Genomic DNA, 15,041 nt, shown 5'->3' on the forward strand with positions numbered 1-15,041 from the left:
GCAATCAGCCTCTAGCAGGCTTTTCTTCATCCAAAAGAGTATTTGCTGAGCAGCTGGGAGAAACCTGTTGTGCTCAACTCCTCATACCACCTCCTGCACAAACCTACACACCTGTGTATCAAGAAACTCACTGCTGAAGTGCTGGTGAACCTCACTGAAGGAAACTCAAGTAATTGTAATACCATTTGAAGGATTTTGGTTAATTATTTCAGTTTTAATACAGACTCACCTATGTCAAATTTCTCCAGGGCTGGCTGGATCCCTTTCACTAACCTGCCCATGGTTTGGGGCTTTTAAGCAGTAAAGATACACAGCATTTCTGTGATGCTCTGGTCCCTCAGGGAAAGGATGACCAACTGGCATTGGAGAAGGTGATCCTGAACATCTGTTACACTGCAAGAGATGCATTTTCCTACCTTAAAACTTTTCTCAAGAAGGGGGCTTGTTACTGGACAGGAAACAGCCACAGGCTTTCCCACAGCACTATGGTGCAGGGTCAATCTCTTCTGCAGAGCCTGTAGCTGTTGTTGCCACTTTGTGTTTAATGAAGTGCCTGTTAAATCCTGCTCTCTATTATACTTGTGCTAACCAAATCCCTCCTTTCCTAAATAGAATGTATCCTGCTGTTTTCAGAGCAGTCCTTTTTCCTAAAATGAGTTTGAGGATTACTGGACCTTGCCTCTGCAGGGTAATTACCATCCCAATCCCACTGTTACAGAAATTAAAGTATCCATATGTTTGATGTGGTTCCAGGTATAACTGTTTTCCTAGTCAAGCTGTATTCTGCCTACCTGGTGAGTCCTTAGGCCTAGATAGACAAACCATCCACAGATGGATGAGGGGAAACAGCAGCAGCCCAGTCCAGGTAGGGGGAGTTACTGATGGAGTCATAGAGGAACCTGAGAATCACCTCCCTTGTGTCAGCCTGCATACCATGCACAAGGAGAATCATGGATTTCACTGTGGCCACTTCAGTGTACTCAATACCTGGGCAACAGTCATGGCTTTCACTTCTATCTTCATTGGAACTCCCTGCTCAGCCTGTGGAATAACACAACTGCAAAGGCCAGCACACATTTGCTGCCATTCTTTCTCCATCACAGTGTGGGAGTATCACTTACACATTCAGTACTAATGGATAGCAATAGTTCTGTAGTTTATTTTACATAGTTACAATCCAAAATATATATATATATATATATATATGTATATATATATATAAAAATAAAGCTGATATGATCACTGCAATGTACAATTCCAGGGAGCAGTGAGCAGGGTAAGTGAAAGCAGCTCCCACTCCCCAGCCGACTGCCACTGAAACACTCGAGTGACCATCATTTGCAAATTCTTAATGCAAAAACCCTCTATTTATGCATGGCCATATTTACAGTCTATTTACACTGTCTTTCCAGGATTTTTCCAAGTAAACACCACATGATCACTATACAAAGGATTTCCAGAGGAAAATACTCAGCTGGTCCGTTGTTTCTTTCTTTGTTACTCTGAAGCCTTCACACAGATTTTCCAGGAACATGTCCTGATGCTAAACACATTGTTCTAAGCAATGGAATTCAGAAATACTTTCAGATGATTGATCCAGGTTTTCCATTTTACAGGCAGGAAATGGCATTTGCCATCAGCCAGCAGGTCCCAGTGCTCACAGGTGAGCCAGGCTCTTTTCTCCCCTGCACTGGGTGCAAGGAAACACACACATCTCCATTTGGTTATCTTAAACAGTAAAAAACAGGCCAGCAGAGCACTGGCCTCACATGCTGCAGACAAGCTTGTCTCACCTGGTTCACAGTGTCTTTGATTCAGTGTTTGTCAATACCCTGATTCCAATCCTGCAGCCGTGAGCTTTTCCAAGGCAGCATCAAGGATGAGGATGCAGCTGAGTAAAGATGCTTAGAAGGCCCAACCCTGGAACTGCAGCAGCCACCTCAGTAATGCCCACAGCCAGCAATGGTGAGAAATCAACCATAGTGCTACAAGATGGTTCTGGCTGGAGGCCCATGGGCACAGAGACAACGTGACCCATGTCTCCTGCCACCTCAGTTTGACGAATTAAACAACTTGCAGAAAAAACACAGCGTGTACTTCACTTCTGGTCATCCTCTCAGTGTCTTAACTGTCCTACATCACAAGAAAAAAAGAGATTAAGTCAGTGCTCTCCTCTGAAGAAAATATCATTTAAGAGCCTATAAGGAATCAGAGTAACAGTGCAGCATTAAACCATTCAGCAACTTAGACATAGAGCCAGCTCTTATAAAGAGCTACAGCTTCCACAAAAGGCAAGAAGCATTTCCATATCCCAAAAAGCCCAGAAAAGGTACAACAGGAAAGGCACCATACTGCCTAAGTAGTGTAATTTCTGTATAGCTTTGATCTTTGTCCATGGAGTTAAATTCTTCTATTATCTATGTTCAGTAGGAGCTGCTTCAAGTACATGGGCCAAACTCTCTCATTTTAACATGCATATAACTGAAAGAAAAGGTAGTCCTCTTTAAAAATTTAAGCCCACCATATGTTAAAAAAAATTGGCTGAACTTTACAGCAAAAACTCATTTAAAAAGACAAAAATCATGCAAAGTCCGAATGTGGTGGTTAGATCCCAGATAACCAGTCACTGGAAATCAAGGAGTTGCCTGACTCACTGCAAAAATACTGTCTGCCAAACACTGAGTTATGTTCTGAAGTGCAGATAACGGGGAACAACCTGAAGGAACTGCTCAGCCCCCTGTAGTGGCTGACACAGAAACCTTTAGGGGGCAGAAGGGGTGTGATTAGCTGCAGCACAGGATAAACCACGGCCTTTCTCTCCCCTCCACCCCCTTCCTTGTACAGCCACTCCACAAGGCCCTGCTGTACAACATCCTGAGTTCTTGCACTGCACTGGCCCAAATGGCTAAAAGTCCTTCCCTGCTGCAGTGACCCAGTCCAGGGCTGAGCTGAGGCCAGGCAGACAGCTGCAGCTCTGCCAAACTTGGATCCCAAAGGCAATCAGTGCCCATGAGACAAGCCCTTGGCTATGCTGGTTGCCACTCCAAGCCCACAATGTTCTCATGCTTCCCTTCAAATCCCCAGTTTGTTCGGGGACAATTTAATCTGCCCAACAGCCATGACAGGGAAAAGGCAAGAAACATGGGATACACCAGCAAGAGCCCAGGGCTGTCCAGTGATCAGACACATTCTGAGTCTTGCAATCCAAAGAGCACAATGCAAACACCATTTCTGAAGCAGATATTCCCTGCAGGCCACACAGCAGTGCCATCTCTGCAATGTGTCAGTAAAGCGAAGCAACTGCAGCAAACGGCTCTTAACAAGGAAGCTTCACAGTATGGGGAAAAAGAAAGGGGATCCTCCTCTTAATGCATCCTAAGTGACATTCAATCCTTACAAACGACCTAAGGATGTCTTGATACTACAGTAAGGATTGCCTCTAAAATGTAGATTGAGCTGAAGGAGGAAACTACAGTTGCAGCTGGAAAGGGAAGAGGGCATCCTCCTTTTCTCATCCTGAAAAGGGTCACAAAAGAGCAACCCCTTTGCTGCTGCATGGCTACCCAGGAGACTCTGACCTAACACTGACCCACCTCAACTACAGCTGTCCTCAGAGCTGGAAAACCAGCCAGAATTACCTGGTCTGTACCAACAACATCAACGTCTTCAATTGTGTCTTCTGGACCCTCCGCAGAGACATCTTCTGTCTTAACCTCATCTTTGCTGGAAAAGAAAAACAAACCAAAAAATAGCTAAGTCTTGAGATATCTCATAACAGAGGCTGCACATGGCAGGGAATTTCACATAGTAAGATCTGCTGCTGATATCCATGTAAGGTAGCCTAAAGTTACTGGCCTAGGATTTCCCATTATGAAACAGGTTATGCTCTGAGGAATTTTCAATAAAGCTGTTCAGAAACAAAACACTAGTTTGAACAGGGGCTACCTTCATGTTTAATAATTTGTTCTACTTTACTTGTATTCTCCAGGTTCATTTAGCAAGTGTCCCAAAACCTGGAAAAGCATGCATCTTCCCAGGATTTGTGTTTCACCTTTTAACCTACTACCTCAATAAATGAACTGAATTAAAGGAAAATACTTCAACTGAGCACTTTGATTGCTCAAAAGTAGACTCCAGACTCCCTATTTCTGCAACACCTCTCTCACATCCAAGCTGTGTGGAGTTTCACTGTGGCATGTCTGCATGCTGCACACCAACACTTCTCTAAAAGAAAGCCACAGGGTAACACAGTGGTTAACAGCAGATCTGCAGAGACAAGAATCCTCTTTCATTTCCAGAAATGCAGAAAACACTTATTGTGTGGCTGCAGCAACAGCCAGAGAGTAACCAGCACCTAAGATCTCCAATCTGGACATGGGAAGTGGGACAGGGAACTTTCCTCCATCCTTGTCTTTTTCTCTGCACACCTGATAGTACTTCAAGAAAGCACAGAAGCCCTGTGACAGTGGCAGGAGAAAGCAGCAGATGTAGATACTGGACTGAGGAAACAAAAAAACACAACCTGTCCTTGGGACACAGCCCATAAGACAGGAGGAGCACACACCCTGAGCTCATGAAGTATTACAAAAACCAGAAGGTGGATAGGGAGACCCCAACTGTCAATGCCAGAACAGGTGGAGGAGCTTGTAAGACATCAAACTCTCACCAGTATCTTCTACGCATCCCTCCTGGACAAAGGAATGGCAAACGTTCCTGCAAGTGCATCTCCTGAGATTTCAGCCTCTTTCTGCTTTTCCCTGCTGCAGAGGACACCTGGGAAACACACTGCTGTTCTGGGGCTTTGCTTCCTGCTTCAGTCTGGCTGGTTTCAGGCACAGACCCTGCAACAGAGAGCGAACACAGTCATTCTTCAGCCTCACCCTCAGAGGTCCTGAGATGGACATTTCCAGTATGTTCCCCACAGCAGAGAAACAATTGGGCCAAGCTCAAAAGGACATCTGGAGCAAAGCATTCCTTATTGAAAGAGACAGCTAAAAGCCACTTAAAAGAAAATCCATTTAATTTGCCCACTGGTCATTTTTGCAATCTAGATTTATGAACTTGGCCCTGGTCCATAACTGCTATCAATACTGCTGAGTCTATGTAATGCTCAAGAAAGCAGGGCCTTTGGGGATACAAAGGAACAAGCTCTCTGAAGGCAAGTTATTGAAAAGAAGATTTATGAGAAAGAATGAGAAAGAAACTAAAGGACACTGTAGGAAAATTTCCTTTCCTCCACATACTACTGCATATGTCCATAACACTTAGCATGTTTATTAGCAATTGTTTTCATAACAGCTTTATTACATTTTAACTAAGTCCCACCATATCCATCAATGAATACTTCATTACAGATGGGCAGTCCATAAATGCTGCCAAAGCCTGGATGCAGCTCATCTAAATATAATTCTTTAAGGTAGGAGTATAATTTTACAGACTCCCTAGAAATTCACCAGAGAGAAAAACCCTAGAATATGATTTGGCCCAGATAATCTGGCCTGAAGACCTGAATCAACTTCTGGAAATACCTCTCCTGTCTCAATTATCTACAGGGCCTAAAGCAACAGTGTCCTAAGTTAACAATTAAAAGCAATCAACCAAGTCTCAAAGGCTCAGACAAATGCCAGATTTTAGTACACAGCATAATTCAGATAATCTTGAATTCCCTTCAGTCCAACCCTATTGCTATTGAGTGATCAAGGGACCTGTAACAACAACAAAGCTGAAGGCAAAAACCACACTTCAAACTGGGAAGTCCACAATATCCAACACATCATGGTACTCTACTGCTAATGCAAAACATTAAATACATTTTAGCATGTGCAAATTTGCTACAGCTAAGCAAAATAGCAGATACAGCAGTTTTTCCAGACAGACAAAAAATACAGCTGATCAAGAACTGGGAAGTTTTCATACCATTAGACAATTTCCTTTTAAAAGAAGATGTCTTAGATGAGCCCACAGGGGGCCACTCTCCCAAACTGCCAAGGACAGAGCTCTCCTCATCTTCATTTGACAATAAAGAGTTTCTGTACCAGACCAAAGGCTGCCATTTGTCTCCTCTGCAGGCCAGTGGCTCTGTTACATACCTCTGTAAGTAACTGTACCTGGAACAAAAACAAAAGCAAGCATAAGGAAACTCACTATCCTTCCATTCAATATCTTGGGCAGGTATTGCAAGAAAGGGTTTTCACTTTACTCTCCAAAGGTGCAAACAGAACTGTTGAAGAGAGGGCACTATTTTTCTGTGAAATACCTGATATGTCTGAACTATCTATTTAAAATGCAAACATCTTCAAAGCTAAAAGGGTGCTTGAATTTTTAGCATTAGAAACAACACAAGATCCCCAGAAACTACAAAACTACATCAGCTTCTATAAAGAGTTTCCTGTGCAGGGAAAGTCTGCCAATTGCTGCTGCCAGTAGCAACCTGAACAGAGCAGAAATTCTTCAAGGATTCATTTCTTCTGGTGGCCTTTTCTGCCTTATGAACACAAAGAAGACCCCAGGCAAGAGATGCTCCCTGTGATTCAGTAGTACAGAAAACAGTACAGGTCAGGCAATGGGGGTTTTATACCATGAATGCCTGTTCTGTCAAAATTTAAAAAAATAACAACCAATTAAACCACTTTTCTATATTACCAGCTCAAACTCAATCCAGTTCTCTCACTAAAATGTCAAGTGTTTGCAAGAAGCAGATAACTGCTCTATAGTTGTGACAATACATGGGATGTGGGAAACATTATCTCAAATCCTTGTTCTGTCTGATTCAGGCCAGAGATTTGACACTGGGCCTTCCTGAATCCCAGGTGAAGCTAGCACCTTTCCTGGAGCAAAAAGGCCATCTTCAAACACTCTTATTTGAAAAACAGGACATTTTCAACAAAGTCTTTCTGACCCATTCCTACTTAATAACAATAAGAAAAGAAAACCAAAGTCTGACTCAGGATTAGAAACCGGATATTCACCACATTTCAGCTACAGTCCATCGCTTTAAAATCAAGCCCAGTGTTGTTAAAACAGACCCCACCTTAGCAAATACCAGAAGTGACGGTTTTAACACCAGCCTGTGCAACATTTTTTTTTTTTTTTGATTAGGAGAGTGGCCTGGAAAATATCAGACATTTCATTTGCTTTGCAAAACAAGAAAACCAGTGCTGAGAGGAGGTCAGGGTAAGCACTGGCTCTGAAACAATTAGAGTCCTGGACTCTGGGGGCCCCAGGGATCAAGAAACCCTGGTAATGGAATTTGTTGGTTCCAAACAAGCACGTATTGTAACTACAGTTTCAGGGTCTAATCCAACTGCTATCAATGTCAATGGAAAGACTCCTACTGATTCAGGAATCAGGCCTTTCATGCTGCTTGCTATTCAGCAATTCATTTCTTGTGTGCATTTTGTGGCACAGAGCAACTGACAAGCCAGGTATTTTACTGCTAGAGCCTGTGCAATTACAGGGGAGAGGGTTAAAGTCCATATACTTCCATGGTGTTGAAATATAGTCCTTTCTAACAAATGCCCATATTCTGTATCTCATCTGTTACAGGTACGTTCACATATGTTAACATATAGACCTGGACATCAATCCTATGATTAAAAAGAAAAATGAAAAAAACCAGATGTTTGTTTCTCAAAGTTCATGTTGACCTAAAACATTCCATCCAATAATTTATGATGGAGCTAAACCTAAATATTTCTAAGAGGAAATATAATCTCCAGTCTCTGCAAGGCACTTATGGCCTCCCAGAATAGAAACTGTTATTCTAGAAATATAGTAGGAACGTACTTGTGGATAAATTGCAATTTCCCTTCTAGCAAATTTTATTGTTTCCCATTTGTTCCAAGCAGTAGATGGAAGGCCCAAAGCAGTAAGAAGTCAAGTGCATTCCCTACTAGGTTCTGTTATTCTCCACAAAACTTCTCCATGAATAAACCTACCTGAATGCATCAAATGTATCTGATACATTCAGGAATATACTTCCAGAATATATCCTCTGATCAAGAGGTTTAATATAGTCCTAGGGAAAAAATATCAGGATTTAGCTTTGATCTGCCCCATCAACAATTAAATATTTTCCTCTTGTTTGATTAAAAACAACTCCCAGAGGTAAATGAAATTACCGTTTTTCAAGGACGGTTTAACAGGAATCTACTTATTGCATGGGTGTGACCACAGAGGCTTACAGCTCTTTAAAATACAGACAACAATGGACAGAGTTATAACTGTCCAAACTGGGGCCTGGAGCACTTCCCTGATGAAGAAAGGCTGAGGGAGTTGGCATTATTCAGCCTGGAGAAGAGAAGGCTCTGGGGAAGACTTACAGCACCTTCTAGTACCTAAACAGACATGAAAAGAGAGCTGGAGAGGGACTTTCTATAAGGGAATGTAGAAATAGGAGAAGGCTTTAAAAGGCTTTAAACTGAGTGTGAGTTTAGATTAGACATTAGGAAGAATTTCCTGACTGGGACTGTGGTGATGCACTGGAGCAGGTTGCCCAGAGAGTTCTGCACTCCCCATCCCTGAAAGTGTTCAAGGCCAGGTTGGATGAGGCTTTGAGCAACCTGATCTAGTAGAAAGTGTTCCTCCCCATGGCAGGGGGGTTGGGACTAGATGATCCTTGAGTCCTATGGATTCTATGAAAACCAATTTTAGTAGCAGATCTCAAAGATTCTCATCTGAGAAAAATGCAAGAATAGCAAATGAAGTTATCCATATCCATAGATTATGGGTCAGCAATCATTATATGTTGACTACTTTTCTTCTGCATTTTGCACTCCAGCTTTGAATCAGTTTTTTCAAATGAATTGTGTTGATGGCAATCATTAATAAATTGTGTCATGTGAAGTAACAGGAAAATAGACATTTACTATTCTTGACCCATGTTACATAAAACCTGGCTGATGATTCCCATGGAAGTTCTCCTCTAATGTAAGACAAAGTGACATGGGAACAAGCAAGTTACACAGAGCTCAGAAAGATGTGACAGTTGGCTTTCCTCCCTTTCTGCTGACTTCCTTTCAAAAGTAAAACTCTTCTTGTTGTGTACTGAAGTGATTTGCTCAGAAATGCAGAAAGGCAGGTGTGTCTTACTGTCCCACATCTTCAAATGTGCTTTCAGAAAAATGGAAATACCTGGAAGTATCTCTGAAGTGCAGAGATCCAGATCCAAATGAACAGCACTGACTAAGGAAGTAATGCTAAAGGTCAAATAGAAGGAACAATGTTACTTCCATCTCAAAAATTATCAGAGCTGAGGCAGGTGAAGAAGGAAATAAGATACATACCCATATATCTCTCCAGGTGCATAATACCCTACTGATACAAAAACAAATCTATGACTCTTATAGCATTAAATGTAAGTATTTAAAACATGACCCACTGGATCAGGGCACATGCCTGTGTAAACAGTAAATTCTTGGATTTAAATATCTATATAATGAAGAGTGTCACATATATTTTTATTCCAAATATGTTCCATGGAATTCACATAATTGAGGTCTGAAGCTTTGGAAATAGATAATTACAAAATAATGATCCCTGCATTATTTCTTCCACAGTATTTTGATTTACTTTTCTGTTCAGAATAGCATTCCTGCCACTCCACTAACCAGTCAAGTCACAAATCTCTTCCACCAAATTAACAGCCTTTCCTTCAGAAGAACTGCCATATGTGGCCACAACTATGTGTAAGAAAAATCTAGAATGCTTATTGCAGATACAATCTGAAATAACTACTACTACAAAATTCAACAAGTGTGTCTCAAACTAACAGCCTGAAGGGCAGACTGATTTCAGAGGTTCTCTGAAGTGCCCTTGAGCAAATTCTGCCACGCTGAAGTTCAAGTGTCCTTTGTAGAGGGATACACAAATCACAAACTGTGTATGATGGTATATGAGAACTGAACTTACACTAGTCTTTTGTCTGGCTTCAGCAGCTTGTTGGAAAATTCACTGATGATTAACAGAAAGCTCAAGTTAGGAGGCAAGCATTTTCCATCTACTCCAGTAGCTCCTTGAAAAGCAAATTCAATCCCTTCCCTATTGAAAGAAAAACAGAAAAGAACAGAGTAATAAAACAGATAAAAGAGACAACTAATAAAAGCAATGACCACGGACAACATGATGCTACATGGCACATACTTGTGTATCATGGCTATAGATTCTCTAGATTTCACTTGGTCCCAACCAAATGTTAGTGAAAAGCGACGAGCAAGTTCTTTGATGTTTGCAAAGGAAGGAGAGGAGAAGTCCACACCATTACTGCTGTCTTGGCTTTCTGCATGTGTCTGAAACAGCTGCAAGAGAAGTCTCAGATAAGCAAACACAGGTAATCCTACAGGCAAACAAAGCATCAGGCAGACAGAGAGACAGACACAGCCACCTCACACAGAGAGAAGCCTCACAGAAGAGCGGGTGAGCCATGTGCTTCTGAAGCACTGCATGGAACAACGACAAGGAACTGACACAAAGCACACTGCTGTGCTCCTAAGACAGGCACAAACTAAAAAATAAAAATATTATGTGTATAAACAAAAACCTGATTCCTGAAGATGATGGTCCCACTGACCTCATCTCCTGTTGGGGCTTCTGAATCAACCCCCAGAGGCCTAATTTGCCTGAGATGCTTTCAGAGTAGCACAGTGCAGATACAAAGCTGCAAGTCTGGCAGCACCATAGTCCCATTTCGGAGAGTAAGAGTAGGTCAAAAACACATCTTGAGCTCCATTAACTGTGCTTTGGGTTTTTTTTTCTAATAGAATATGGAAGTAGCTTGTTCTTGTCAACCTGTTAACTTTCAAGGTCAGGCAAAGGCCAAAAAGGGCCTGTTGTCTATGTGATACCTAAACGCCAAGTCCTGACTATGTCAGCAGAATATATGTAGCCAAATGCTGCTTAGACTCATCTAAGCTCAGATTTCAAGGGCTGGTTCACAGATCTAAGCCCCTGGCAATATGTGTGAAATAAGCAAAGCTCATGTGTCAGTATCCTCGGGAGGAGCCTGCTCTCTGGATTACAGCAGGACTCCAGGCTAGAAGCAGCTCTGGCCATGGGCAGAGCTGGCAAAAGCAGCTGCTAAAATAGCTAACTGGCTATCAGTCAGCAGCTGCAAGCAACTGAGACCCTTCAGAAGAGCTGCAAACCACCTTCATCCAGAAAAAAAAAAAAAAGCTGAAAATACAGGGGGAGTTGGAGTGGCTAGACACAGGCACATCCATGGGTCCTCAAACTGAGAAAGAATTAAGGTAGTCCATAAAACACAACGTAAGATCCTTAACATTTATTAAGAGACATCATGTCCCAAGAAACACTTCATAATCTCACATCAGTTCTAATATACTATGCACTTGAAGATTAAAAACATGACCAAAAAACATCATGGACAAAAGAACCTTTTAAGATAGGGGTAATGATTTGAAAGGAGTTTTAATTGTGACATGCAAAAACAATATACATAGAAAAAGTGCAGGAAAGGAAGTAAATTCTGTCACTAGGTTTTCTAATGATTTTGAATAATTATGGCATGGGAGGTAAAAATCTTCACTGTGAATACAGGTATCATAAGAGGCCCTAGCCTCTTGCTTTTATCTTAACCTTACCTGCTGCAGACAGAGAATCAGTGTCTTGGCACTCTGAATTTTGTCATTGTACCTCGTCTTGCTTAACGTTTCTTTAATTATGTCTCCAAAATCACTGTAGGTCTATTAACAGCAACAAAACAATTGAGAGTTAGCATTCCCCTTCTTTCGCACTGGGAGAACACAAACTACATGACTGTTCAAGTGACACAAGAAGTTCCTAAAACACTCCCAATTTCAGAACATGCAAGTTAAAAGATGAAAACTGTGTCTTTTATAATATTTCATATGCAAAGCAATGGTATGCTCTTTGAAGAGTAATGTGAGGATCAAAATTACACTGAAATTGTTAAGTATTAACAACTAATTGATTGTCAATTCTTAATTCACAATTAATTGTAATTCTTTAAAAAAAGCAAAGCCTCACTAAATATGGAGTTTTCTGCACTTTACTAGTGCTTGCCAATGAAGCAAAGAACAAGATTCATATTCAGGTATTTCCAAAGTTCTGTCAGTTGACTCAAGGAAACTGCCCACTCCGATGATCTTGGTCCTCCTGAAACCCCCTTCAGAGTGGCTAAACCCTGGTCATCTAAACCCTGGGACTCATGTGAAATCTAGGCACCTCCATATGCACTGTGTGAGCTGTATGAATTAAGCTGAACACTTCAGGGTGAGAACCTAAACACGTGAATCACTCTCCAGCCATAAACTGCTGCTCTGCAGTGGCCTCTCTGGAGAAGCTGAGGAGCAGATGTCCAGACAGACACATCCTCTCCTCAATTTTCAGTTGCTTTGTCTGCAGTGAGGTACCTTTGTGGAACCAAGAGAGGAGCTCTGCCCCACTCCTGCTTGATTCTTTTGTGATTATCCCAGGACTCTGAGCCATAACACTTATTTAACACCCTCTTTTGCAAACACTGGAGACACTTTCAAAAACTAAAATGCACTGGTAGGAAAAAAAACCTTATCTAAAACATTACCTTCACATAATACTTATAGATCTCAGCAGCTGCAGTCATCTCTACCACGTTATACACTATTAACTTGCAATATGCTGCCAGAAGACTCCGCTTTTTGTGCAAGTCATCAAGTTTGCAAGCTTCATCCTTTCCCTCTTCTGTCAGATCTAGGAAAACAAAAGCACTGAAGCTTTGTTCTATTACTTTATTCAAGGTATCTCAGTTTAAATGACCAACTTTCACCTAAATAGCACAGACTCAGCTGTTCAGTAACAGGTGCCACTGCTCATTCCTGTGTACATCAGAAAACACAGGTTTATTCCCATTTCAAAGCTCCAGTTGGTAACAGTGAAAACAGTCTTCTTCCACAGTCTCCTACTCTGATCTTCATAGGACTTTGGCATTTCTACTAGTCAGAATCTCCAAGTACAACACTGCTCACAGTTACAGAACTGAACTAGCAAGTAGAATAAAAGGCACAAACATACCAAATGGAAGGGACCTGAAAAATTGCAAACACATTTTTTTCACAGAATAAAACAGATGGTAGAAAAGAGCACATAACTCACTGGAAACCCTACAAAATTGTCACACACAGTCAGCAAGAGTTCCAATTAAATTCTCCAAGTTCCAATAAAATTCTCAAAGTGCTTATCAACAAGAGTAAAAGGAAGAAAAGTCACTTAATACCATTAAGAACAAGTGTCTGGAACATGAGTTACTAGCTGGATAACTCGTGGGAAACAGATATTCTTAAGTATCTCTTTTACTTTTCATGGGAAAAAGATACTCTTAAGAGTTTCCAACAGTGCTAAAAAGGTGCTTGGGGAGAGTTTGTTGCAGTAGGAGAGCCAAGACACACTCTCCTGCTGCACATGTGAGCTATCAAATACCAAAAGACTTCAGTCTCTGACCTATAATTTTGGTGTGGACTCTTTCTGCTTCTAGAATGACTGTGGGCCTGGAAACAAACATAAGGCAAATGACTGATCAGAAGTATCTGAAAGTTAAGAGTTTAAACTGGAATGAAAGCTGCCAGCTGTGCACACAGACAAGCACACCTTGCATCACAAAATCACTTGTTCGGGAAGGAATCTGCAATAGGGTGAAAGGGATCCTTTGTGGGAAGAACTGAAAAATTGAAGGCATCACAGAAAAAAGGTTTCTCAGGCCATCTATCCCAAAGCAGGATCAATTTTATCAGTTTCAGAAACGTAACATAAACATCCTGAAACATAACCTGCTTCAATAATTCCCACAACTACAACCTACTTGTGCAATCTTTTCTACTGTATCTTTACTAATTCAGATTCTCTTACTATTTCCCTTTTGCAATTTTGGCCATGCAATGTTGCCCATCAGTGGTTCTTGTATATACACCATGACCTAAACTGTGTGGTGCCCAAACTGAACAGAGAACTCCATCTGAACAGCTGGAGAGGAGTCAGAGAAATCTAGAACAACACTTGTTTTCTCAAAGCATGGCACTTGAACTTGTCCTCAGAACCCCATCGAACAATCTATTTTCAAAACACTCTCAAAAGAAAATCAGCCTTCATAATTACAGCCTCAATACAGCATCCAAATGTGTTTGAAAAAAGGCAGTAGAGCAACAAACACTATTTCCCACTGGACTGAAAGCAGCCCTGAGGAAAAGGACTTGGGGTGCTGGCTGATGAGAAGCTCGGCAAGGCCCAGCAGTGTGTGCTCACTGCCCAAAAAGCCAACTCTGCTCTGGGGTGTATCCAAACCAGTGATGCCAGCAGGGTCAGGAGGTGATTCTGCCCCTTCTCTGCTCTGCTGAGACCCCAGCTGGAGTGCTGTGCCCAGCTCTGGGGCCCCCAACACAAGAAGGATGTGGACCTGCCAGACTGAGTCCAGAGGAGGGCCATGAAGATGCTCAGAGGGCTGGAGCACCTTGCTTATGAAAACAGGTTGAGAGAATTAAGATTCTTCCACCTGGAGAAGGGGAGGTTCTGGCGAGACCCTGTAGCACTTTCGAGTACCTAAACAGGGCCAACAAGAGAGGTGGAAAAGGACTTCTTTCAACAGCATGTAGTGATACAATGGGGAATGGCTTTAAACAGACAGAGGGCAGATTTATTTCTTGGGCATAAGGACTTGACTGTGGTGATGGTGAGACACTGAAACAGGTTGCCCAGAGAAGCTGTGGATGCTCCATTCCATGTTGAAGGCCAGGCTGGATGGGGATTTGAGCAACTTCCTCTAGAGGAAGGTGTCTCTGTCCATGGCAGAGGTGTTTGGAAGTATATGATCATTCACGTCCCTTCCAATCCAAACCAGTCTATAATTCTGTGAAATCAGCCCCACAGTCCCAAAATCAAAATCTACTGGTTCTTTACTCTGATGGCCTAGAAGGGTCCATGCACTGACACACTACAACACTGCAAGGCCTTCCTCTAACATTTGGACCATGGAAGACAGTATACCAAACACTTTACTCACCTAACCCCACTTTACTTCAGCCCTTTTCATCATACAG

General features: G+C 41.9%; 1 protein-coding gene across 1 annotated transcript in view; it reads right to left on the reverse strand.

Moving 5' to 3' along the window:
* Window positions 1–1,144: 1,144 nt before the first annotated feature.
* Window positions 1,145–15,041, reverse strand: part of LOC131554959 (cohesin subunit SA-2-like) — a 57,854-nt gene continuing 43,957 nt past the window's right edge. The window contains exons 26-33 of the mRNA XM_058800598.1: window positions 12,560–12,705; window positions 11,598–11,699; window positions 10,141–10,295; window positions 9,910–10,038; window positions 5,917–6,107; window positions 4,667–4,841; window positions 3,639–3,723; window positions 1,145–2,133 (exon numbers count right to left, since the gene is read on the reverse strand). Of these exons, the coding sequence (XP_058656581.1) occupies window positions 2,125–2,133; window positions 3,639–3,723; window positions 4,667–4,841; window positions 5,917–6,107; window positions 9,910–10,038; window positions 10,141–10,295; window positions 11,598–11,699; window positions 12,560–12,705 (992 nt within the window). The 3' untranslated portion in view covers window positions 1,145–2,124. The remainder of the gene's footprint in view (window positions 2,134–3,638; window positions 3,724–4,666; window positions 4,842–5,916; window positions 6,108–9,909; window positions 10,039–10,140; window positions 10,296–11,597; window positions 11,700–12,559; window positions 12,706–15,041) is intronic.

This window comes from Ammospiza caudacuta, chromosome 2 (genome assembly GCF_027887145.1).
Source record: "Ammospiza caudacuta isolate bAmmCau1 chromosome 2, bAmmCau1.pri, whole genome shotgun sequence".
NCBI classification, from domain to species: domain Eukaryota; kingdom Metazoa; phylum Chordata; class Aves; order Passeriformes; family Passerellidae; genus Ammospiza; species Ammospiza caudacuta.